Raw genomic sequence first — 27,717 nt, forward strand, 5'->3', positions numbered from 1 at the left:
CGAACAATCTGAAATAAATAAATAAATGAAGCTGAAATAAACCGTGGCATTCCTAAAGCGAAGAGACTTTGTGCAGGAATAGCAAGCATTCTGCTCACTGCTTACGTAAATACGAACAATCTGAAATAAATAAATAAATGAAGCTGAAATAAACCGTGGCATTCCTAAAGCGAAGAGACTTTGTGCAGGAATAGCAAGCATTCTGCTCACTGCTTACGTAAATACGAACAATCTGAAATAAATAAATAAATAAATAAATAAATAAATAAATAAATAAATAAATAAATAAATCTGAAATAAACCGTGGCATTCCTAAGGCGAACAGGCTTTCTGCAGGAATAGCAAGCATTCTTCTGCGTGAGTGTGGGGTTGCAGCTTAGGTTGGTGAAGCAATGCTCTGGGACAGAAAAGCTGTCTCACTGCGCCAGGCCCGCCCTCTTTTGCTGCCAGGGGACTGGAAGTATCTGCCCCTCTTGCCGGAAGCCAGTTGCGGATGACTAACGCCTGTCCTTGGTCCCGCGATCTGCAACTGTGTCCTCGCGATACTAGTTCCCCCGAAATGGCCGCCACGAGTCAAGGTAAAGGCAGAAGCTCACGCGGAGGGTCGAGGGTGGAACCGCCTTCCTGGTTTAGGATGAGGGACAGCCGAGGGCCTGCCGCATTCCTCCTGCGGCAGGGAGCCTCAGTAGCGCCCAGAGAGGCTTGGAGACTTTTCGGCCCCTGGCCAAGGTTATGCTCAGACTGGTTGCAGAGCTGTCCTGGGACATTTTCTTGGCTCACCTCCTCCGGGCTTCTAGCACCGCCCCTACCGAGGTATCCTACAGAGATTCAGTTCTTGTTCTCAAGCGTTTTGGCTCTCTGACAAAAATGTGTTTGTCTCTTAGGATGTGCCTCTCAAATTTCTGGCAGTCCTCATTTTCGTTAATTAGTAGGAGGTATAGGATGGTACTTTTAGTCATCCTACTGAAAAACAAAACTCCAGTGCAGCGATTCATTTAAGTTATTCTTCTTACTCTAATTTGGTTAACGTTAAGTCAGTCGATTCATTAAATTTAGGTTGTAACCAGCACATGCGATGCAATTGCTATAGAGAGAACCTAGGAATTTCTGAGACATCTTGAGGCTTACATGAATTGTAGTTTCTTATAGTAATTATCATTGTTTTCCTTGGCCCATAGACGAGGCTTGTAAGTTTTGTTTAGCAGTACTTAATGAACAACTGATGAAATTGGGTAGGCTATAGGGCACTCTGATTTTTATTCACTCCACTTCATCCACCATCATCAACTTAATTCCTCGTTTGACTGGAGCCATCTGTTGTGTGGATGGGCTTGGTAAAATTACATTAAAAAGACTTGTTTTCAGCGATATTTTCTTCAACATGGTGGTGATATGTTATTGTTATGTTACATAGATTGTTTTATTGTGTATGGTATAAGGTAGATCATTTGTTTAAAAAAACACATGAATACTGCTTCTAACAAAACTGAGAAGACTTGCTTTCTACTGTAGAATTACCTGGATACACCTTGTTAGGAAAGTGACATAATAGTATGTATAAATCTATTTCTAGACTTTGTTTTCAACTAACATTTTTGTGTATACTTGGGTCGATGTAGCATCTTATTGAATATTGTAGCTTTATAAATCTTCAAATTAAGTTTAAGTGGCTCTTGTAAGTTTTGAATGCCCTTAAACTTTCCCACTAAGATTATTGTGGCCATGTATCATATAGAAGATATATTTTCCCACATGGCCACTTTAATATTCCCCTCTCAGTAGAACTTGAAGTCTATATTTCTTATTCCTGAATCTGGATGGGAACTACTCTAGTCTAATTTGATGGTAGTAAAACTGCATGGTTTCTGAGGCCAGGACTTAAAATGATGAGAGTATTTTTTTCCAGGTCCCTAATCTTTCCTCCATTTGTGAGGGAGCTAATTACAATGGTATTAAGGTAACCCACTCTAGCCTCTGAGAAAAGTAGTCTGTACATGTAACTGTAGACTTCTCAGATTGTTTTAGACCCTGCACAATAAGTTATCTAGCTAAAGCCTCAGATATCACAGAATAATAGAGCAGTCTTAATGCTGTGACTGAATTCCACGTGCAAAGAACTGGACACCTTAGCTTTGTTTCATGGTGTTTGGGGGCATTTTGTTGTACAACTTTTGTAACTGGAACACTATTATTGGTCCTTTGTCTATATAAATTTTAGGATTTCTTAACTCAGTGGTTTTCATCCTTGCTAATGTTGTAACCCTTTAATACAGTACCTCATGTTGTGGTGAACCCAACCATAAAATTACTTTCATTGCTACTTCATAACTGTCATTTTGCTACTGGTATGAATTATAATGTAAATATCTAATATGCAAGATATATGATATGCAACCCTCCCCAAAGTGCTTGCCATCTACAGGTTGAGAACCTCTGCCTTAACCTGTAATGGACATTTTTTAAATCTAAGTATTATATTATAATGTTACTTCTCTCCCATCCCAGTAATCTTTTTGGACTCCAATTGGATATGTATGTAACCTTCTGAACATTTTTGCTTAACTTAATATCTTGATCATCTCTGATTTTGCCTCTATTTTTTATTTTATTTTTAAATGACAATTCTTGCCTTTTTCTTTTGTTTTTACATAGTCTTGGATAGTAAGTTTTTGACATTTGTTGTCTTGATAATGTTTTCAGGGAAGGACTTGATATAACAGGTAAACCCAAGATGATTTTTGTACAAACAAGATGTTTTGTTGTCTTGTTTTCCTTTCCTGATCTAAGTATTACATTCCAAAGTGTGTTGTTTCCTGATTACAAAATGAGATTAATAAATGGTACCTACATTTTTCTGTGCATTTAGTTTGTTACTAAGTTTATAAATTAGTAAGCACTCATTCAAACATTGTTTGCTTTATTCACTGGAAATCCATATAATACAGAAAATTGGTATTACCTAAAGAGGTAAATTGAAAATATTTATATTTAGAATGCTTTTATCCAATAGTACTTGTTTTTCCTAGGTCAGTTTAATTTGTTTTAAATTTGAGAGGAAGAACAATAGAAGACCAATAAAGATATTCAATTTTTTTATTTTATTCAGATTTTCCAAAATTCAACCCAGAATTTCAGACATAATTTAGATATTCAAATTTGTTTATTTTAGGCAGTTTTTCCAAAATTCCAACCCAGAATTTCAGAGGTAATTTACTATTTAAAATAGAACATTTGTATATTTTTTATTATAACTGTTTGTTTTAAAATCTCTTAATCTAGTTAGAAATGGTGGTAAATTATTATAAAAGGAAATATTTTTATCTTAGTTTTCTTAGTTTTTTATTAGCCTATATTAATCATAAAGGTGATGGATTTTATTATGACTTTACATGCTTGTATATAATGTGTTTTGATCATATTTATACCCATCCCATAACCCTTTTTTGTCCTTGCCAATTTCTGCTCATCCTTATCCTTTTCCAAAATACCCTCTTCAATTGTTGTCTTGTCTTCCCTATACTTTATTTTTGATGACCCATTGAGTTTCACTAGGGCTGTTTACAGAAACATGGATGAGAGTTTATTTACTAGAGCGTGGCACCTTACCATTAGATATACCACTGAAAAAAATGTCTTCTCCTTCCTCAGCAACCATTAACTGGATATCTTAATTCTCTTATAGGAAACTTTGATGGAAAATTTGAGGCACTGGATCTTGCAGAATTTACTAAAAAGCAACCATGGTGGCGTAAGCTGTTTGGGCAGGAATCTGGGCCATCAGCTGAAAAGTATAGTGTAGCAACCCAGCTGTTAATTGGAGGTGTTACTGGATGGTAAGTGATGTTAAAGATTTTCAGTTCTTTTGTGCCTGATTTGGTAGTATAGTTACATAAACTGTCTTCTCTAATTATTTGAAACACATTGACTTCACTGAAATTGGCCAACACATGTCATAAACTATTAAATTAAAGTACTGTTTGATAATTTTACATGCTACTGTCAGGCCCAAAGGACACTCTAATCCTCCAAACTCCAAAAAGCAGTCCAAATATCCAAAAATGAACTCTACCTGAACTATAGGAGGATTTCTGGTGGTTAGGTAAAAGTTAGCATTCCTCAAGAACTTGTGAAGTTGGTTCTCTTCTACCGAAAGGAATCATTTCCCTTACCTCTGGCAAAAGAGACACATGGCTCTCCAGTTAACATATACCAGCAGCACCTATCAGCATTTCAAGGTCCATGCTAACCTCCACGCTTCCTTGGTCCTTTTACTCACAAGTACTTATTAAATATTTCAAAGCCACCATACCAATCTCCTAGCCTTTCACCCCTCCCCACCTAGCTACTCACCCTTCTTATAATCTGGCTATTCTGACTATTCTCTGATCTTGCTCTTCTTACTCTGCTCTCTCTATTCTCTATTCCCTGCTATTCTCTCTCCAGAAGCCTTGGCCATATCCAGTCTGCTGGACATGTTTAATCTACTTCTCTTTCTGTTCTGGACTCTTCCAGATGCCCCTGGCTGTTCTTTCTCTCATATCTACAATAAATACTGTTCCCTTAACCATAAAATGTCTGGTGACAAAACCCTTACATACAGGTACTTGGTGCAAATCAGGCACTATTTTAAGTTTATATATATAGGTATCTCATTTTCTTCTTAAAATGACTCTGAACTTGGTACTTTTTAAAATTCTGTACTTTTTGTAGAAACTGAGGTTCAGAATGTTTATCTAGATTCTAGATCAAGGCGACATAGTCAGCAAGAGGTAGATTAAGAAGCTATCCACTTACTTATGAAGCACAAATAATAAAAGCTCAGGGTCAGGAATTGGGGTTCAACCTGAAGGTCCAAAAAGTAAAATAGCCAGCCACTGACTCTTACCTCCACCTCAATCCGAAATGGTGATCCTGCCTCCAAGAATCTCAGAATAAGATTTGTGTCTGAAAGCTATTTTTTCCCATTTTATAATCTTCTCTAGGGCTGGGATTAAATGCGTGCACCACCGTCATTAAAGGCATGCAGTGCCCAATTTCTATGGCAACTAGTGTGGCTACTGGGATTACAGATGTGTGTCATTATGGCTACTGGGATTAAATGTGTGTGTTATTGTGGCTACTGGGATTAAAGGTCTGCATTACCATAATCTGGTCTGTAAGGCTAATCAGTGGGACTGTTTTACCCTCAGATCTTCAGGACGACTTTATTTATTTTAAAAAAGTTGAAATGCCACTACACACTTATATTAGCTGTGTCACATATTAATGTGGCAGTTTTCATTTGTTGATATTTTTTATCATAATAGTAGCCAGTTTAGTGAGTCAATGACTAATCCATCAATCTTAGAAACATATTTATTACTTAAATTTTGTCTTTTATTAAATTCATGTTTTTATCCCTGTGAAATTGTCATTTTTTTTTTGTAGTATTGAGTTTTAAGAGGCTTTTTTTGTGTGCGTTTTGGTTTTGTTTTCTTTTCCAAAGGGGTCTATGGCTCAGCATGGCCCAGAACTTGTGATGTTCTTTCCTCTGTCTCCCAAGTAGTGTTGTATACCTCCACACTTGTAATATGCCTCAGGCACACTATTCATTGGCACTTAAATAATATAAAGGAAAGCAGATGCTTTATAAAAAAATTTTCATACAGATGTTCTAGTTTTATTTGTAATACCTGAAAGTAGAAACAATCTAATCATAAAACATGAAAAGGGAACAGGTGTGCTTTAATTCCATGTCTTTTTTTTCTTTTATTTATTTATTTATTATTTATTAAAGATTTCTGTCTCCTCCCCCCCACTGCCTCCCATTTCCGTCCCCCTCCATTGTCAGCCCGAAGAGCAATCAGGGTTCCCTGCCCTGTGGGAAGTCCAAGGACCACCCACCTCCATCCAGGTCTAGTAAGGTGAGCATCCAAACTGCCTAGGCTCCCACAAAGCCAGTACGTGCAGTAGGATCAAAAACCCATTGCCATTGTTCTTGAGTTCTCAGTAGTCCTCATTATCCACTGTTCAGCGAGTCCGGTTTTATCCCAGGCTTTTTCAGATCCAGGCCAGCTGGCCTTGGTGAGTTCCCGATAGAATATCCCCATTATATTGTATTAAAAATCAATTTATCATCTATGCATTAAATTGATATGTCTTTTGACCATATCAGCTTAGTGGGTAAATGCACTTACCATTAAGCCTGAGGACCTGAGTTCAATCTCAGGGATCCACATGATAGGAAGAGAGATCCGACTTGTACAAGTTGTCCTCTGATTTCTACATGTATGCTATGGCAAGCTACACATGTGCACACATATGTAAACATGTGCACATAATACATACACACCCCCCAAAATAAAACACTTAAAAAACAAAAATAATTCATTTAAAAATTGATTTGTCTTGGTGCCAGTATCATATTATTCTAATTACTATGGCTTTATTTTCTTTGATTTTTTTCAGCTTTGTAGATTATATAGTCTATTGATATACAATCAATATATCACAATATATGGTCAACATAGATTCCCAAATACTTGTAAATATTTCATTTTTTGATGCTATGGTAGCTTCAAAATTTCATTTTCTGTTATTCATTACTTATAAATAGAAATTCAATTTCCTAAAGTCATTTTATTGGGTTGCAGAGTTTTGGAGTCCTCAAGATATTTTTGTGTTTGATAATCCTTTAGGACAGTGGTTCTCAACTTGTAGGTCATAACCTCTTTGGGAATAGAACAACACTTTATTTTTTTTATTAATTTAATTTTTTCATTTATTTTACACACTGACTGCAGTTTCTCCTCCCTCCTCTCCTCTTGCCCCTTCCTGTTGAAGGAGCTGTGGGCTGTGTTCCTGCCACCCAGCTCCTGGCCGCCTGGCTACCTTGTGCTCCAAAATAATTTACACGGAAACTGTATTCATATAAACACTGCTTGGCCCATTTTTATTTTTTTTTTAATTTTTATATCTAGTTTTATTTTATAATTCATATCCAATTTCTTTTTTTTTAATTTATTTATTTATTAAAAATTTCTGTCTCTTCCCCACCACCGCCTCCCATTTCCCTCCCCCTCCCCCAATTAAGTCCCCCCCCCCCCAGCCCGAAGAGCAATCAGGGTTCCCTGCCCTGTGGGAAGTCCAAGGAACCCCCACCTCCATCCAGGTCTAGTAAGTTGAGCATCTAAACTGCCTAGGCTCCCACAAAGCCAGTGCGTGCAGTAGGATCAGAAACCCATTGCCATTGTTCTTGAGTTCTCAGTAGTCCTCATTGTCCGCTATGTTCAGAGAGTCTGGTTTTATCCCAGGCTTTTTCAGACCCAAGCCAGCTGGCCTTGGTGAGTTCCCAATAGAACATCCCCTTTGTCTCAGTGTGTGGGTGCACCCCTTGCGGTCCTGAGTTCCTTGCTCGTGCTCTCTCTCCTTCTGCTCCTGATTTGGACCTTGAGATTTATGTCCGGTGCTCCAATGTGGGTCTCTGTCTCTGTCTCCTTTCATCGCTTAATGAAGGTTAATACTCAGGAGGATGCCTATATGTTTTTCTTTGGGTTCTCCTTATTTAGCTTCTCTAGGATCACTAATTATAGGCTCAATATCATTTGTTTATGGCTAGAAACCAAATATGAGTGAGTACATCCCATGCTCCTCTTTTTGTGTCTGGCTTACCTCACTCAGGATAGTGTTTTCTATTTCCATCCATTTGCATGCAAAATTCAAGAAGCCCTTGTTTTTTACTGCTGAGTAGTACTCTAATATGTATATATTCCACACTTTCTTCATCCATTCTTCCATTGAAGGCATCTAGGTTGTTTCCAGGTTCTGGCTATTAAAAACAATGCTGCTATGAACATAGTAGAGCATATACTTTTGTTGTATGATAAGGCCTCTCTTGGGTATATTCCCAAGAGTAGTATTGCTGGGTCCAGGGGTAAGTTGATCCCGAATTTCCTGAGAAACCGCCACACTGCTTTCCAAAGTGGTTGCACAAGTTTGCATTCCCACCAGCAATGGATGAGTGTACCTCTTTCTCCACAACCTCTCCAGCAAAGGCTATCATTGGTGTTTTTTATTTTAGCCATTCTGACAGGTGTAAGATGGTATCTTAAAGTTGTCTTGATTTGCATTTCCCTGATCGCTAAGGAGGTTGAGCATGACCTTAAGTGTCTTTTGGCCATTTGAACTTCTTCTCTTGAGAATTCTCTGTTCAGCTCAGTGCCCCATTTTATAATTGGGTTGATTAGCCTTTTACAGTCTAGTTTCTTGAGATCTTTATATATTTTGGAGATCAGACCTTTGTCAGTTGCGGGGTTGGTGAAGATCTTCTCCCAGTCAGTGGGTTGCCTTTGTGTCTTAGCGACAGTGTCCTTTGCTTTACAGAAGCTTCTCAGTCTCAGGAGGTCCCTTTTATTCAATGAGGTCCTTAATGTCTGTGCTGCTGGGGTTATACGTAGGAAGTGGTCTCCTGTGCCCATGTGTTGTAGAGTACTTCCCACTTTCTCTTCTATCAGGTTCAGTGTGTTCAGACTGATATTGAGGTCTTTAATCCATTTGGACTTGAGTTTTGTGCATGGTGATAGATATGGATCTATTTTCATTCTTCTACAGGTTGACATCCAGTTTTGCCAGCACAATTTGTTGAAGATGCTCTCTTTTTTTCCATTGTATACTTTTAGCTCCTTTATTGAAAATCAGGTGTTCATAGGTTTGTGGGTTAAAGTTAGGGTCTTCTATTCGATTCCATTGGTCGACTTCTTTGTTTTTATGCCAATACCAAGCTGTTTTCAATACTGTAGCTCTGTAGTAGAGTTTGAAGTCAGGGATGGTAATGCCTCCAGACGATCCTTTGTTGTATAAGATTGTTTTGGCTATCCTGGGTTTTTTGTTTTTCCATATAAATTTGATTATTGTCTTCTCCAGATCTGTGAAGAATTTTGATGGGGATTGCATTGAATCTATAGATTGCTTTTGTAGAATTGCCATTTTTTACTATGTTGATCCTCCCAATCCAGGAGCAAGGGAGGTCCTTCCATTTTCTGGTGTCCTCTTCAATTTCTTTCTTCAAAGACTTAAAGTTCTTGTCAAATAGATCTTTCACATCCTTGATCAGAGTTACCCCAAGATATTTCATGCTATTTGTGGCTATCGTGAAAGGTGATGCTTCTCTAATTTCCTTCTCTGTTTCCTTATCCTTAGTGTATAGGAAGGCGACTGGTTTTTTGGAGTTGATGTTGTATCCTGCCACATTGCTAAAGGTGTTTATCATCTGTAGGAGTTCTTTGGTAGAGTTTTTGGGGTCGCTTATGTATACTATCATATCATCTGCAAATAACGAGAGCTTAATTTCTTTTCCGATATGAATCCCCTTGATCCCATTATGTTGTCTTATTGCTATTGCTAGAACTTCAAGCACTATATTGAAGAGGTATGGCGAGAGTGGACAGCCTTGTCGTGTTCCTGATTTTAGTGGGATGGCTTTGAGTTTCTCTCCATTTAATTTGATGTTAGCTGTCGGCTTGCTGTATATAGCTTTTATTATATTTAGGTATGAACCTTGTATCCCTAATCTCCCCAATACTTTTATCATAAAGGGATGTTGAATTTTGTCAAATGCTTTTTCAGCATCTAATGAAATGATCATATGGGTTTTTTCTTTCAGTTTATTTATATGCTGGATTACATTGATAGATTTGTGTATGTTGAACCAGCCCTGCATCTTTGGGATGAAGCCTACTTGATCATAATGGATAATTTTTCTAATGTGTCCTTGGATTCGGTTTGCCAGTATTTTATTGAGAATTTTTGTGTCAATATTCATGAGTGAGATAGGCCTGTAATTCTCTTTCTTGGTTGTGTCTTTGTGTGGTTTTGGTATCAAGGTAACTGTAGCTTCATAAAAGGAATTTGGCAATGACTCTTCTGTTTCTATATTGTGAAATACATTAAGGAGTATAGGTATTAGCTCTTCTTTGACGTTCTGGTAGAATTCTGCATTGAAACCATCTGGTCCTGGGCCCATTTTTATTAATGTGTGCAGCATCACGAGGAGAATAACCTTTTATAGTGGTTGCCTAAGACCAGTGGAAAATAAATAATTACATTATGATTCATATCAGTAGCAAAATTACAATTATGAAATAGCAATGAAAATGATGTTATGGTTGTGGGTAAGTACAACATGAAGAACTGTATTAAAGAATCACAGCATCAGAAAGGTTGAAAATTAGTGCTCTGGGAAGATTTATAGTATTCAGAGCGGTCCCACTTAGGGTTGCAACTTCACAACAATAATCAGACAAGGAAAGAAGCACACAGGGCAGCAGCCAGCAGAAACACATGAATGGATTTCCCACTTGTCACTTATGGAGTCTTTTATTTAAAGTAGGTTTTTTGTAGCATATAGATTTTACTCTTTTAAAACACCCAGTTTTATATAGGTTCTATGGATTTGAACTCAAGTCCTCATGTATATATAGCAAGTACTTTATTCAGTAAACTATCTCCTCAGCCTGAATCTTTTAAAAATTCAGTTTAAAATCTCGTCCTTTCGAATAGAGTGTTTAGACTATTTGAATATATTTTTTTGAGGCAGGGTCTTTCTACATTGCGCTGGCTGTTTGGAACTCTCTATGTAGACCAGGTTGGCCTGAAACCCACAGGGATTCACTTGCCTCTGCCTTCTGAGTACTGGGATAAAAGGTGTACCCCAGTATGCCCAGCTTGTATGTATATTTTTAATTTACAAGCTTCATATGATGTTACATGCGTACATTCTTGGTATATGTAAGGGATGCAGTAAAGAAACCGCTGGAATGGCCGCTCAGTGGTTGGCAGTGGGGGAGATTTTTATTGTGGATAAGAAAGAGAAGGAACATCTAGAGCCATCTGAAAGAGTCTAAAAGCAAGAGAAAAAGAAGCAGATTGGAAGGCCGGGCGGTGGTGGCACACGCCTTTAATCCCAGCACTCGGGAGGCAGAGGCAGGTGGATCTCTGTGAGTTCGAGACCAGCCTGGTCTACAGAGCTAGTTCCAGGACAGGCTCCAAAGCCACAGAGAAACCCTGTCTCCAAAAACCAAAAAAAATAAAAAAAAAAAGAAGCAGATTGGACATGGTCATATCTGCAAGAGAAGGAAAAATTGCAGGGAATAGCAAAAGAGAGTAGTAGAGATGGCAGGGAAAGAAAATAGAACAGTGGGAATAGTGAGAACAAGTGAAAACCTGGTCTATATAGAGAACAAAGGGGTGTCCAAAGGGGTGTCCAAGAGGAGGAAACCATGTTAACTTAAACAGCCTAGAGGTTTAAGGTAGAGGGCAAGGCGAGAGGGGCCAGGATGCTAGTGTGGACTTTGAAATGTATAATGGGTATTTTTCAATAGGGACTATAGGAGCCTGGAGGCTAGCGTGGCTTTCTGTTTCTCTAGATGGTAGGAAGGAACTAGATCATCTCAAGGTATGTAGAATATGAGCATTGTCAGTTCAGGTTTGTGTGCATCTGACAGCCTGTCACTTTGTCTGATATTGGTTTGGTTTTACAGGTGTACTGGTTTCGTATTCCAGAAAGTTGGAAAATTGGCTGCAACAGCTGTAGGAGGTGGATTCTTTCTACTTCAGGTTTGTCTATTAAATTTCCTAGATGTTTGGAAATTCCTCTTGCCTATTAACATATTGTGAGAAATTGCAGCCTTGGCTATAAAGCCCTAAAATAGCATACACCTTTGTTTTTGTATACTGTTTTGAATGCTGTTAACCACTGGAGGTTTCTCTCCTGCCTACCAGTTCCAGAATAACTACTCTGAGGCTTAATATTAATTATAAATGTTTAGCTAATGGCTCAGGCTTATTACTAGCTGGCCCTTACATTTAAATTAACCCATTTCAATTAATCTGTGTATTGCCATGTGACCTGTGGCTTACTGGTGGTGCTATGGTGTGTTGTTCCTTGGGTAGCTGGATGGTGTCTCTCAGGCTTTGCCTTCTTCTCCTGTATCTCTTCTAGAATTTCCCACTTGGCTCTATCCTGCCTTGCCATAAGCCATGGAGCTTTATTTATCAAACAATGAGAACAACATATATATATATATATAACAAAACAGTTATCAAGCAAGAATTATAATTATAATATTTAGTCTATTTGTATTTGACAAAATTAAGAAAATACTGTATCATCTATCCTATCTAAAGTTTTATATCTAATTTGTCTTTTATCATAACTAAGAAAAAACTATAATTATAACTATCTAGTGTAACGGCGTAAATGAATGCAGACAGAGTGTAAAAATATATATATATAGCTTTAATGTAGAAATAGACTTACAGAACCACCGTTCCCGCGGAGACCAGGAAAGCAGAAGCGAGCAGCTCGGAGCTTGCTCGCCAAATTTATAGGCAGACATTAGCCCGAGGCGAACACGCCCCTTAAGGGGCGGGACTTATCCCTACATCTCCCCTTTTTGTCTAAATAAGACAGAACTAAACCAAATACAACTACATACAATAACAACAAATAATAAATACAACAAACAATATTGAGAACAAAAGCTTTGCTAAACTTTCTATCTCAAGAAGTCCAAATAATGTAAAGAGTAACTACAATTATATAATCTTCAACTCAGTCAAAGATCTGAGAAGGGAATAAACACTACTCAACAAACGAGATATATCCAAAATGTGCAACAATTGACAGAGACAACTGACTACCTGGGCAATCACCCAAAGTCTCGTTTGCAACATTGAGTCAACCAATTTTGGCTAAGGCCTAACATAACTGACATACCATTATTAAAGGCAAGGAACTTTTCAAAACTATCTTACCCTGTCTTGGCAGGATATGACAGTCCTGTTTTATCCATTGATGCACGCTCTGTATCTCTGTCAGTGGTTGAGGTATGGGCATTTCTTTGCCCAAAGGCCAGTTCTGCCAAATAGAAAGGCTCCAGATGGAGTGTTTTTGGTGCTCAACATTCTCTCGGGAATAGAGCGGTGTTGCCAGGAGCAATTGTGTCTCACTATCACGAAACTCTGAGTTAGATTAAAGGCCATTTTCTACAGCTCTTTGAAGAGGTTGAAGATTATCTATCTATACTGAGTATAATCTCTATATATCTAAAGAACCTGATTAGTCTAATTATAAATGACAAACTTAGATGACAATTAGTCTATATAATTCTCAATATCTATCTAACTTAAAGACTAAGACAATAAACGACTGTGAAACAAATGAGGACAATGACCTCCAAATATAAACAATGTACAAATATACATTGCAGTAGGTAAATATATATCAATACACAAATATTATATAAGTATCTTAATCAGAGGTAGAAATGTACACTGCAATGTGGTAAATATATACAATATATATATATATCAATACAATATATGTCAATATATAAAAATGTTTTAAACAGAGGTAGAAACATGCATGCGTACAATAGTCAATATAATTTAACTTTGTATCAATATACAAGAATCTATACCAATATATTTGTCTATTATCCCATCATCCCTCTTTTTTTTTTTTTCAAAATGATCCCTGAGCTTATAAAATTCCTCCCCCAACCCTCAATCATATACTAATTATAATCAACCCCTAAATGATGTCCCTAAACCCAAGGGCAAACTTTACTGGGAGAGGGGACGTCGTTCTCTAGAATTACTTCCAGCTGTCATAGGGGCGACGTTCTTTCTGGGGGATCCTGTGAAAGTAAAATGATGGTTAAATTTCAAGATAATGTCTTTTAAGATTGCAAATAGTCTCTGAGTATTCTCGTGCAGGTCTGGCCAAAATGTTGCATAAGATGTGCACCATTTCAGCTAACCAAGTTGGAACTGTCTTGTGCAGCTGGTACCCAAAGCAGGTCTTGTAGTAGCGCTGTCAGTATCACGACGTCATATCAACCAGGTGGAGTTGTTGTTATGGGGCCCCATCTTCTTCCTGGAAACTTCAAATGTCACTTCAGGAAAAACTCATTGTTCATTATGAAAAACTTAAACATTAATCATATAGACATATATATATATATATATTCAATGAAAGACATGATAGATATATTCAATGAAAAGTATGATAGATATGAAGAAAAGCAAAGATGTTTTCTAAACTCATATTTCTTTCTGTCCCATATCATGGCTCTTGACATGAGACAGAAACTCCAGAAACTCTGGGTTTTTCTCTTACTAACAGGCTTGGAATTGGAGAGGGACTGAGCCAGAGTCCAACTTCAAAACCAGCTTTATAAATTTAGAAATATGGTTTAATATTACTTACACAACCCATTCAGTTTTCTTGATATTTCCTATTGGGCAGGTATTTTTCCATCTGTCAGTATCCAAACTTCCAGGGTCCCTTGAATTTCTCAAAGATGAGTGTTTTCCTGTGGAGATAAGAACAGAACCCTGCCCCCATTCTATATGTTTTTCTTACCACCTGTATGAATATCATCGTTGTGGATGAGTTGTCATTTCTCCTTTCCAAGAGGTTTCTCCTCTTCAAATCGAAACTTTATTAATTTTGATGGTATCCACAATTTTTCTTCTCCTGTGGAAACAAGAGCAAAACCCCTTCCCCAACGTAGCACATCTCCTGGCTTCCACTGAGAGGTCAGCACATCTTTGAAATAAATCGGTTGATTTAGTTCAGCAGACTTTTCCATTATCCAATGTCTTTCTGCTGCTGTCGTTCCTTTCTCATTAGCGTTAAGAAAATTCAAGGTTAATAAAGCATTATGTAATCTATTTCTGGGGGTATTTTCAGTCCCTTTCTGTTTGTTCAGCATATCCTTTATAGTACGATTTGATCTTTCTATAACTGCCTGACCTGTAGGATTATTTGGTATACCTGTAATGTGTTTTATATTATAATAATCAAAAAAGCGTTTCATTTTCTTAGATACATATGCTGGACCATTATCTGTCTTTATTTGCGCAGGTATACCCATGATGGCCATAACTTCCAATAAATGTGTGATTACTGAATCAGCCTTTTCTGAGCTCAGGGCAGTAGCCCATTGAAAACCTGAATATGTGTCTATGGTGTGGTGTACATATTTTAATTTGCCAAATTCTGCAAAGTGGAACACATCCATCTGCCAGATTTCATTCCTTTGGGTGCCCTTTGGATTAGCCCCTGCAGGCAGTGGCGTTTGGTTATAGAAAGAGCAAGTAGGGCATTTCTTTACAATCTCCTTAGCTTGTTGCCATGTAATTGAAAACTCTTTCTTCAAACCTTTGCTATTAACATGATGTTTTTTATGAAATTCAGAGGCTTGTAGCACACTACCAATCAATAATTGATCAATTTCTGCATTACCTTGTGCTAGAGGACCTGGCAGACCCGTATGGGATCGGATGTGTGTTATATATATAGGGCAAAGCCTGTTCCTGATCAAATCTTGAACCTGGAGGAACAATGAGGTTAGTTCAGTATCATCAGGTATAAATTCAGCAGTTTCAATATGTAAAATAACTCTTTCTGCGTATTGTGAATCTGTAACTATATTAATAGGTTCTTTAAAATCCCTTAGCACCATAAGAATGGCATATAATTCCGCCTTCTGGACAGAAGTATACGGACTTTGTTCCACCTTATCCAAGTCTTCTGATTTGTAACCTGCCTTCCCTGATTTATTGGCATCAGTATAGAATGTACGGGCTCCAGTTATTGGAGCATCACGGACGATTCGAGGAAGAATCCAAGAAGTTCTCTTTATGAAGTTAAGCCGCTTGCTTTTTGGATAGTTGTTATTAATGTCTCCCAAAAAATTAGCACAAGCTCTTTGCCATGGTTCATTATCTTCCCATAATTTCTTTAGTTCATCAGCAGTGAAAGGCACTATAATTTCTGCTGGGTCTATGCCTGCTAGTTGACGAAGTCTCAGCTTGCCTTTTATAATTAACTCAGAGACTTTTTCCACATAAGTTTTCAGTTTCTTACTTGGTTTATGTGGTAAAAAGATCCATTCCAAAATAATATCATCTCTCTGCATTAAAATTCCTGTAGGAGAAATTTTTGATGGTAGTATGACGAGAATACAATCGAGCTCTGGATTCACCCTGTCCACATGTGCCTGTTGTAATTTTTCCTCAATCATTGTCAGTTCCTTTTCTGCTTCAGCTGTTAATTCTCTGGGACTGTTTAAATCTTTATCACCATCCAAGGTTTTGTTCAAATGAATTATTAAATCAGGTGTTATTCCAATAGCTGGTCGTAGACTGGAAATGTCTCCTAACAGTCTTTGAAAGTCATTAAGAGTCCGTAGGCGATCTCTCCTAATTTGTGCTTTTTGTGTCTTAATTTTTTGCAAACCTATTTTATAACCTAAATAATTAACAGAATCTCCCTTCTGAATCTTTTCAGGAGCTAATTGCAATCCCCATTTAGGTAAAAGTATCTTTATTTCTTCAAACAGTCTGTTCAAGGTATCCATGTTTGAATCGGATAACAAGATGTCGTCCATGTAATGGTATACTATAGATTTGGGAAATTTCTTGCGTATTATTTGCAATGGTTGGTTCACAAAATATTGGCACAGGGAGGGGCTATTTAACATACCCTGGGGGAGAACGGTCCAGTGGTACCTCCTCGAAGGTTGAGAATTGTTGTAAGTAGGCACTGTGAATGCAAATTTTTCTCTATCTTCTTTTTGCAAAGGTATAGTGAAAAAACAATCCTTTAAATCAATAACTATGAGAGGCCATCCTTTTGGTAATAAAGAGGGCAAAGGAATTCCAGATTGCAGAGGGCCCATAGGTTGAATAACCTTGTTGATGGCCCTGAGATCTGTCACCATTCTCCATTTACCTGATTTTTTCTTAACCACAAATACAGGAGAATTCCAAGGGCTGGTAGACTCTTCTATATGTCCAGCATCTAATTGTTCTTGTACCAGCTGTTCTAAAGCCTGTAACTTTTCCTCAGCTAAAGGCCATTGCTTTGTCCATATTGGTTTCTCAGTCAACCATTTTAGAGGCAAGGCTGTTGGTATCTCTGAAGGGACATCAATTGCTTGTTCTTGTACAGCCCGAATGGCCGGTTTTCTCCGTTTGTAATATCTTTTAATATTATTCTCAGAAATATAGGCTCTAGATTTAGCAGGAATGTTAATTTCAGTATTCCATTGTTGTAATAGGTCACGACCCCATAAATTCATTGCGATATTGGCTACATATGGCTTTAATTTTCCTATTTGTCCCTCTGGCCCTATACATTCAACCCATCTCGTGCTCTGCCTTACTCGAGATAGGGTTCCAATTCCCAGGAGCTGAACATTTACATTCTGAAGAGGCCAATACGGATGCCAAGATTCTGGGGTAATGATACTTACATCAGCACCTGTGTCCAGCAGGCCAGTAATAAAAATGCCATTTACACACACTCTCAGTTTAGGTCTTTGATCATTTATAGAAGTTTGCCAAAACACACGTAACTTATCTTTCTGTTCATTATTGCTTGTAACAGTAGGCATGGGGCTTCCTAATTGTCCTGATGAGGCACGTTCTCTGCAGAAACTGGATATGACTGAACCATGTTTGCCATGGGGGCCTGTGAGGCCCCCCCTCTCACGTTTCCCGGCTGTATCAGGTTGCCTTGTCTATCTCTTGTAGACCTGCATTCATTCGTCCAATGTCTGCCCTTTCCACATCTTCTACATAAACTTGAAGGCTGAGTCCTCCTATTTCTGTTATTTCTAGAAGATGCATTATTATTATTATTTCTGAAAGATGCATTATTATTATTATTATTATTATTATTATTATTATTATTATTATTATTTCTGAAAATCCGTTGTCTACAATTCCTTTTAATATGACCCATTTTTCCACAATTAAAACATTTGGTATTCTGGTGTCTCCTTTTACCATTGGAAATTGCTTCTTCTACCCATGCTTCAGTGCCATAATCAAATGTATCAACATTGAGTGTATGCAAGACCCATTCTTCCAACGGCGCTGATCTGAGCTTTAAAGGACCCAAAATCCTTTTGCATTCCACATTTGCATTTTCATAAGCCAAAGACTCAATCATTATACGTCTTGCTTCTGGGTCAGATATTCCTATTTGTACAGCCTTAGTTAATCTTTGTAAAAAGTCACTAAAGGGTTCTCTTTGACCCTGTTTAACTCTGACAAATGATTCCATTCTCTGTCCTGGGTCTTGTACCCTGTCCCAAGCCCTTAAGGCTGCTGTAGTACACATGGAGAGTGTGTTTTCATCCAAATTAGCTTGTTCCTGAGGATCAGAAAAGGGCCCTTCACCTAGAATTTGATCTAGGGAAATGTCAATTCCCTTCGCTTTTTCCTGCTGTTCTAAGAGTCTAGCCTCTTGCCTGAATAAGCATTTCCATTTCAATTGCGGTCCACTCTCGAGTACTGCAGAGCTCAGCTGGAGCCAGTCTGAGGGGGTTGCTCTGCTTGTCGTGGCCCAAGATCTTAGCATCTCTTTAACAAAAGAGGCTTGCATCCCAAAAGTCATGACAGCCTGTTTTATTTCCTTGAGATCATTCATACGCACAGGTTCCCATGTATCCTCCTTGATGACCCTAGGGTTTTTGGAACCAATCACCTTCTCTGTTGTTATTACTGGAAAGGCAGGTAGAGCTGTAGGTAGAGCTTTGTGGAAATTGTCCCGGAGAGACTTACCCACAGATGTAGTTAAAATTTTCCTTTCTACCCTTTGCTCTTCCTCATCAGAATTTAGAAATTCCTCAATCTTTTCAATTCTATTCACCATTGCTTTCTGCAATGTCTGAATCTCCTGTCCAGAATTATGTTCCAAAGCCTTCATTGAGGATTCTAAAATATGAAGTTTGTCCGTTAGAGATAACATCTCATCTTTGGACATAATTTTTATGGCATAAACCGTGCCTTCTTGTATTGACAATCTTTCCGTCAATCTGTCATAAGCTTTAGACAAAATCCGATTGTCACATTCAGCAGTTTTGATTCTCTCAGTTAATGTTTCATTTCCTACAGAAAGGGACTGAATCTTATGGTCCAGATCAGCTGTTCCCTCTTCCATAGTAATGAATTTCTCCTTAACATCAGCCTGAAGAACTTCAACCTGATTCTTGAGAAGATTGTTATCAGCCTGGAGAACTTCAAACTGATTCTCGAAAAGATTGTTATCAGTCTGGAGAACTTCAACCTGATTCTTGAGAAGATTGTTATCAGCCTGGAGAACTTCAAACTGATTCTTGAGAAGATTGTTGTCATTCTCAATTGTTTTTAAGCGTTCAATCTCTGCCTTAAGAATCCTGGATTCGTCTCGTAAAGACTTTATCATATTTCTATTATCAAACCATTTGGTGCCAATGAAAACTACGAATCCCAGAAGGATCCATATATGTGGGGTGATAGACACCTCTTGTAAAATCTCCCACATGGTACAATTAAAAAAATCATTAAATTCTTGAACAGTAATGTGTTCAGACATTTTATTTATAAAAGAAAATTTTTTTACCTGCAAAGATCGGTTCCTGCCAGTGGTGGTCTCTGTGTTTTTGGAGCCTGTCCTAGAACTAGCTCTTGTAGACCAGGCTGGCCTTGAACTCACAGAGATCCGCCTGTCTCTGCCTCCCAAGTGCTGGGATAGAAGGCGTGCACTACCAAGGCCTGGCAGGCCTCAAACTCACAGAGATCTGCCTGCCTCTGCTTCCCAAGTGCTGGGATTAAAGGCGTGCTCTACCACTGCCTGGCCGGCCTCAAACTTATGATCCTCCTGCCTCTGCCTCCTTCAGCAAATCCTACCGGCGTGGGCCACCACAACCGGCCAAGTCACTTTGTAACAGACCAAATCTGACGCTGTGGCAGCTTTTGTTGCAAAACCGCAAGTACTTGAGCTTCAGGCAGTGGGGTTCAGGCAGTGGGGTTCCGCTGCAAAACTTAGCCAAGGCAGGCAGAATGGGCCTGTGTCGCCGAGTGTGTCTCGGACTCGGCACTGGGGCCGGAGTCACGAACTGAAAAACAGCACCGGGGAGGGTGCTGTGTTAGCTAGCGGGCTACCCGCTTGAGTCGGGGGCAAAATAGCCCGACGTTGGACGCCAAAATGTAACGGCGTAAATGAATGCAGACAGAGTGTAAAAATATATATATATAGCTTTAATGTAGAAATAGACTTACAGAACCACCGTTCCCGCGGAGACCAGGAAAGCAGAAGCGAGCAGCTCGGAGCTTGCTCGCCAAATTTATAGGCAGACATTAGCCCGAGGCGAACACGCCCCTTAAGGGGCGGGACTTATCCCTACAATCTAGTCTTTAACTCCATCAAAGATCCCTAGAAGGATATATTACCTGAGTAAACAAGAAGTCCATTGCAAGCAACTTCCAAAACTCTAGAAATGACATAGACATCTGACTGTCTGGACAGTCACCCAAAGTTCTTCTGTAACAATGGGTCATCCATCTTTAGCTTACAGCCTAAAGTATCTAGCAGACTTTTCAGTGAAGCAAGAAGTTTGAAGGACTGTCTCGCCTATTTAGCAAAGTTCGTCAATCGGTTTCCTCTGTGTCCTGCAGAATGTCTGGCGGTTTCTCTGTGAAGCAGGAACCCTGAAGGAGCATCCTGCCTTGTTTTGGCAAAGTTTAGCAGTCATTTTTTTCTGTGGGTTTTTCATGTCCAGTTTATACAGCATATTGTCAAGCAGTATAGGCAAGAACAGATTTTGCCCAAAGGGCTAGCCTTGCTACATTAAAAACAAACTCAATAATGAGTTTCTTTGTTTCCCCTCATCCTCTTTGAAGTAATTGATGCTGCCAGGAGCAGACACATCTCATGTCAAGACAACTCTAAGTTATTAAAACATTTTAATGCCATATTCTGTTGGTCTTTGTAGTGTTTGGAGATTACCTGGCATTGAACTCACAGATATCTGCCTGCCTCTGCCTCCCAAGTGCTGGGATTAAAGACATGTGCCACCACCACCTGGCTTGAATCAATTTCATTCTATACATAATTCCTTGAAAAAATGTTTATTTTTTAATTTCTGAAAAATTGAACTTACTACTTTGAGTTTAATCATCTTATTTTTAAATCTCACTTAAAACTGTGTAAAGGAAAGTTCAGCATGTACATTAAAGAATTACCAGCAATTGGAGACAATTGTTTATTTCCATTACTAGGCATGGAACCTTGAATATAGTATTTTGAACCTTGAATATAAAACATCTTGCCTGAAGATTATTTAACAAAAAAAAACAAATAGCAAATGTCTCCAGAAATAGAAAATCAAAAGAATTTTGATTACCTCTTTCATAATTTATCTTGAAAAATAGAATACCAAAGACCATGTTTTTTATTTCCTTTTATCACTGTTAAAATTGTAGCTGGCAAACCATACTGGGTATATCAAAGTTGACTGGCAACGAGTAGAGAAAGACATGAAAAAAGCCAAAGAGCAGTTGAAGATTCGTAAGAATAACCAAATACCAACTGAGGTCAAGAGCAAAGCTGAGGAGGTAAGACTTGCTTTGTTCAGATTTAGTATATGAAAAGTACAAACAGTTTTGTGTACAAAATGGGATACAGGGCAGGGGAGGGGAGATGGAGGGATTAGAACTTGAGGGAGTGGTTTGGGTGGGCTGAGTGTAGGAGGCAGGTTGGAGGTAGGATGGAGGGGAAGAGTAACGAAAGAAACTTCTTGATGGGAGGCATTTTGGGTTTGGGGAGAAACCTGGTGCCAGGGAAACCTTCAGGAACCCACAAAGATTGTTGTCGGGGGTTTTTGTCCTGCCCAGTTCCCATCGTCGTTAAGTCCCAAAGAAATCACACAGAGGTCTACATTAGTTATAAACTGATTGGTCCATTAGCTCAGGCTTCTTATTAACTCTTATAACTTATTTAGCCCATTATTCTTGTCTATGTTAGTCATATGGCTCAGCACCTTATTCAGCGAGGCAGTCACATCTTGCTTCTTCTGTGGCTGGGCCAGGACTGCTGAGGAATGGGCTTTCCTCTTCCCAGAATTCTCCTGTTCTCATTGACCCGCCCCTACTTCCTGTCTGGTTGTCCCACCTATACTTCCTGCCTGGCTACTGACCAAACAGCATTTATTTAAAATACAGTTGACACAATACAGACAATTGTCCCACACCAAAGATAACTCCAGCTAAGACTCATAGGAGTAGTGGAGAGAGTGCCTGAACTGGTCATCTACTGTAATCAGATTGATGAATACCCTAATTGTTGTCAGAGACACTTTATTCAGTAACTGATGGAAGCAGGTGCAGAGATCCACAGCCAAACATTGGGCCAAGCTCTGGGCATCTTGCTGAAGAATGAGAGGAGAGATTATTTGAGCCAGGGGGTCGTGTTGGAGAACCCACAGAAACAGCTGACCTCAGCTCTTGGGAGCTCATGGACTCTGGACCAATAGTCAGGAGCCTCCATGGGACTGACCTAGCCCTCTGCATGTGTGTGACAGTTGTATAGCTTGGTCTCTTTGTAAGGCTCCTAGCAGTGATATCAGGACCTCTCCCTGGTGCTTTGCTGGCTTTTGGGAACCTGTTATCCATGCAGGATTACCTTGCCCAGCCTTGACAGAAGGGGAGAAACTTGTCCTGCCACAAATTGATGTGCCATGCTTTACTTAAGCCCATGGCAGGCCTGTCACTTTTTGAATGGAGATTGGAGATAGAGGAAGAGTAGAAAAGAGTAGAAGGGGAGGGAAGTAAATGGAAAGGGGGGTACTGGGAGGTGAGAAGGGAGGAGAAACAGTCAGTATGTAAAATAAAAGGAAAAAGTGTTATTTAAATAAAATTTAAAAAGAAAAAATGGAACACATAACTGTCTCAGCAGTATAAAACGCTTTATAATTACAAAAGCTATATTCGGTATGTCAGTCTTAGAATACCATTACTGTAGAAACAGTTTTCAGGAGACAAAGTCTTAAATTCCTGTCTCAACTTCTTGAGTTCTGCGATACCTAGCATGTGCTACCTCACTCTCATGAAGGCATTTTTTATTTAAAAAGATTTTACTTTATTTGTTTTATGTGTATGGGTGTTTTGCCTACATGTATATTTATACACCATGTGCATACCTAGTGCTTATAGGGGCAAGAAGAAGGCATTAGGTCCTCTAGAACTGGAGTTACAGGTGGTTGTGAGCTGCCACGTGGTTGCTAGGAATTGAACCCAGGTCCTCTGAAAGAACAGCCAGTGTTCTTAACTACTAAACTGTCTCTTAAGCCTCTTGTAAACCTTAGTAATTCAAATATTTGGTGACCTTTGTCTGTGAGTGAGAAAACAAAGGAAATGAAGATAGTAGTCGTGTTGAAAAGTTTTTTGTTGCTATTGTTCTTTGAGACAGGGTTTCCCTGTCTAATAGTCCTGATTGTTCTGGAGCTCACTCTGTAGACCAAGCTGGCCCTGAACTCACAGAGATCTGCCTGTCTCTGCCACCAAATGCTGGGATTGAAGGCCTGGCATGTTAACTAGTTCTTATAGGAATAGGTGTACATAATGGGTGGGGTGTACTGCCAATGTGAACATTTTGAGTTACATTTTTATCTCTATTCCTGCTTATCTTTGAAATATCCAAACTCCATGAGTTCTGCACATGACTAATAGAAATACTTAAATATTGGGTTGGTAGACTTTTTCTGAAGATAGCCAGGTAGTGAATATTTTCAGTTTTTGAGTTATGGTCTCTGTCACAACAATCAGACTTCCTCATATAGAGTGAAAATAGCCATAGATGATATGTGGCCTCTATACACATGAATGTGTACTCATATATACATATCTCCCCAGATATACATATAAAATAATGTAAGTGAAATGTTTTTATTTCCCTCTGATAGTACTTTGTTTAAATAAATGTGGAAGTCCTGGAGAGTTAAGTGGAAGTAGGGCAAGGAAACATAATGTCCTAGCTTCATTTTTGTTTCTGGGATAAGATATTCTGACCAAAAGCAGCTTAGGGGAGGAAAGGATTTATTCAGTTTACAGTTCCAGGTTCAGGCCATTATTGAGGGAAAATCAAGGCTGGAACTTGGGCAGCTAAACACAAAGAGAAACAAATGTATCTTTGCTGCCTGCTTGCTATCCCATACAGCATTACCTCTGACTAAGGAATTTAATTCACAGCCAAAGAGCATGTGGCAAGACCCACAGAGATTGCTGTTTGCTGGTTGGCAGACAGGCTTATGCCAATTAGCTTTCTTATACAGTTCAAGATCACCTGCCTAGGGAACAGTGCCGCCCACAGTATGGTGGGCCCTCCTACATCAACTAACAATCAAGGCAGTCTCCTACACACGTGCCCAGATTAATCCTAATGCTGCGACCCTTTAATATAATTCCTCATGTTGTGGTGACCCCCAACCATAAAATTATTTTTGTTGCTGCTTCATAATGATTTTGCTACTGTTATGAATTCTAATGTAAATATCTGTGTTTTCTGATGGTCTTGGGCGACTTGTGAACTACAGGTTGAGAACTGTTGATTTAGGCAATTTTTTAATTGAGATATTCTCTTCTCAGATAATTGGAAGTTGTCTCAAGTTGACAGTTAAAGCTAATCAAGATCTCTAGATACAGTGGTAGTGAAGAGACACTGTTGACTTTGCATAATGGTGCAAGGAGAATGGACAGAGTGATGGGAATGTAATGTTGCGAGTGGCTTACTCAATTGGAAAATGAAGACACTGTGCTTAAGTTCAAGAAATGATTTGACTATACCAGGGATATGGCTTAATTGGTAAAGTGATTACCATGCAAATCTAAAGACCAGAGTTTTAGATCCCCAGCGCTCATGTAAATGCCAGTGCGGCCTGCCTTCAGTCTCAAGGCTATTGCAAAATCACCAGAGCAAGCTGGCTAGCCAGACTAGCCCAAATGGCAATCTCTAGGTTCAGCAAGATAGTCTGCCTCAATATATAAGATGGGAGTCATCTAGGAAGACACCTATCAATATTAGGCCTTCATATGTACATGCACATGTGCATACATGTTCTACAAATACACACAAACACACACATACTGCATAATGCAAAAACAAAAAGAAATGATTAAGTCAGGATGTAGGATATATCATTTCTCATTTACTTTGTAAGGGAAGTGGCCAGAAGAGATAATAAATTGATAAGAAAGCCATACAGGGTACCTATCCGTATTTGCACCAAACTTCAGATGAGTAGAAACTTTTTCAGGAAGGTATAGGGGAGGTAGGAGCTTAGGAAAATAAGGAAAGAAGACTTTTCCTATAGTTGTCAGTAATGGAAATGTTCAGCATCCTTAGCAAAATAACTCATTGTATCAAAATCTTCTGTTTTTCAGGTTGTGTCATTTATAAAGAAGAATGTTCTAGTAACTGGAGGATTTTTTGGAGGCTTTTTGCTTGGCATGGCATCATAAGAAATACAACTTTACTCCATTGTTTTTTATTTCTTCTTTTTTCTTGCCAGCACCTTCTGCACTTAAACGTAGGACAATCAGCACTCCTCTTGCTCCTCTTGTCCTGTACCTTTTTCCCTGTTGTGGCAAATCTGAATGGCTTCCATAGGCTTCTCCTGGTACAAAGTTAATACAGGCCTTCTCATAAGTTTGACATGTTGGAAAAGACAATAGATGTTGACTCTCCCAGTATATGCCTCATGACTTGATCAATGAGTAGCTTAGTAAAAATGTTTCCTTTTGAGAAAAAGACAAGATATCCTGAGTAAATTGGGAGCACGGGGGTCATGGCAGAGGGTAAAAGGGAAAGAGGGGAGGTATGGAGGAGGGTAGAGAAAATGTATAATGCAGTAAAAACAATAAAAAAGTGAAAAAGAAAAGAAAAAATATTCCCTTCTGCTATGTAAGATCCTTTTCCAAACTTGGTTTGGAAAAGCAGCATATACTTACCTTAGTATATACATGGAAAGGAATGAATACAGTTGCCTTTAAGCATGAAAGATCTTGGTATCTTGGTGTGTGCTTTCTTTTTTAGTTGACTTGAGATTATAGAAAGAGAGGTACTTATACATGCTATAATTATCCTGCCAATATGATAGTATAAGTACTATAACTAAAAAGATTGACTATGAAATGAACTTCTGCTAAAGATGTATGAAGTGATGTAGGTATTGGACTTGGTAGGTGGGTCTTTATGGAAACCAACTGCTAGAAATTCATTGTTGGATGGTCAGATGAGTCATTTGTAGGTTTTAAAATCCAGTCCAGAAATGTTTTCCACCATTACCACATACTGCATCTCATGGCTGTTTTCAAGTAATTTATGTGGGAGAAAGAAGAAACTGTTAGATGTGTATTTCATAGAAAATTTTCTGTGGTTTGAAATTTGTTAAAGTATTAGGGGTAGCAGTATTCTTCTATGGAAGTACTGTTTCTTTATTCAGTTAGTATGAAATATAACATATAAGCCAGAATTTTAAAGAGATGTTCCACACATTCAGAATTTAGAAAGACAATGATACCATATGTGAAATAAATTGTTTCCATCAAATGCAATCTCTATCAGAATTATTCTTTAAAATAAAAGTCTGTGTGCTATAATGGCTGTTACCATGTTCTCAATTCCAACTAGGAAATCATCTTCCAAAAGCTGTCTTCCGTCTTCATTGCACCCACTGATATGGGAAGGTCATTTGTCAATCTGTTGTTTCATTGGTTAATCAATAAAGAAACTGCCTTGACCCTTTAATAGGATAGAAAATTAGGTAGGTGGAGTAAACAGAACAGAATGCTGGGAGAAAGGAGCCGCCTCAGACAGTTGCCATGATTCTCCCACCCGACACAGATGCAGGTTAAGATCTTCCCTGGTAATCCACCTCGTGGTGTTACACACATTATTAGAAATGGGTTAAAGCAAGATGTGAGAGTTAGCCAGTAAGAGGCTAAAACTAATGGGCCAAGCAGTGTTTAAAAGAATACAGTTTCCGTGTAATTATTTTGGGGCATAAGCTAGCCAGGCAGCCGGGAGCTGGGGTGGCAGGAACACAGCCCGCCGCTCCTTACAACAACCCACAGGACTTACTACTTAATAAATTTCAAATATTTATTGAATATAATTATTTGTATAAAGAAAACTCTCCCCTGTTAAAGTTTTAGTTTGATGCAAGTGAATTCTTAGATATGTAGATGAACCCATGTGTAATAGTGTGCTTTTAAGGTCATACATTAAAGATAATTACTTTTTGACATACCTTGACAATGATGTATTGAATTGTAAGATTGAAATTACCAGTGGATGTGTAAAACTGTTTAGGATTCACCTATTTGTATTTCCTTATTACATTTTGATATTACTTAAGCCAATATAAGTTATTCTATTTGTAATATGTATTAATCATCCTTTTACATGGTGGTATAACTCTCCTTGGTACATATTTTTCTAAAAGAATTTAAAAATGATTTTTCACTATTTATTGTGGAAACATAAGAGAGTATAGTACTGTGATTTCCCAAAGTATCAATTGTTTGCCTATAGCAATCGTGAAATTATATTTGTTTTGTCAATTATTGTAAAATTCCAGAGTCATTTTATTGTTTCCAATATGTCTTTAACACTAACGCTAGGTATACTTTTAAAAATATCATAGGTATAATACCTCATTATTTTAGAAAATTTTAACAACAATCTTTTAGTATCAAACACATACATTGTTTTAGGTAATTTTTGTGTGTCTAGTATATTTATTGATAACTGTGAGTCATCATCTGTTTTACCTATATTCTTTGAGTTATGTATGCCATTTATGATTATTCTGACTGTAGCTGTCACTTTCCCCATGTCTTACC

The 27,717-nt window shown here is 38.4% G+C and overlaps 1 protein-coding gene across 1 annotated transcript; it reads left to right on the plus strand.

Annotated features, from left to right (window-relative positions):
* Positions 1–427: 427 nt before the first annotated feature.
* LOC121436930 (FUN14 domain-containing protein 2) lies at positions 428–26,642 on the plus strand. Its single transcript, XM_041636827.1, has 5 exons — positions 428–578; positions 3,683–3,833; positions 11,517–11,592; positions 21,301–21,432; positions 25,255–26,642. The coding sequence occupies exons 1-5, from the start codon at positions 494–496 to the stop codon at positions 25,330–25,332; spliced, it is 522 nt and encodes a 173-aa protein (XP_041492761.1). The 5' UTR covers positions 428–493; the 3' UTR covers positions 25,333–26,642.
* The last annotated feature ends 1,075 nt before the right edge of the window (positions 26,643–27,717 follow it).

Source organism: Microtus oregoni, unplaced genomic scaffold (genome assembly GCF_018167655.1).
Source record: "Microtus oregoni isolate MIOR12 unplaced genomic scaffold, Mior012 000050F_007, whole genome shotgun sequence".
NCBI classification, from domain to species: domain Eukaryota; kingdom Metazoa; phylum Chordata; class Mammalia; order Rodentia; family Cricetidae; genus Microtus; species Microtus oregoni.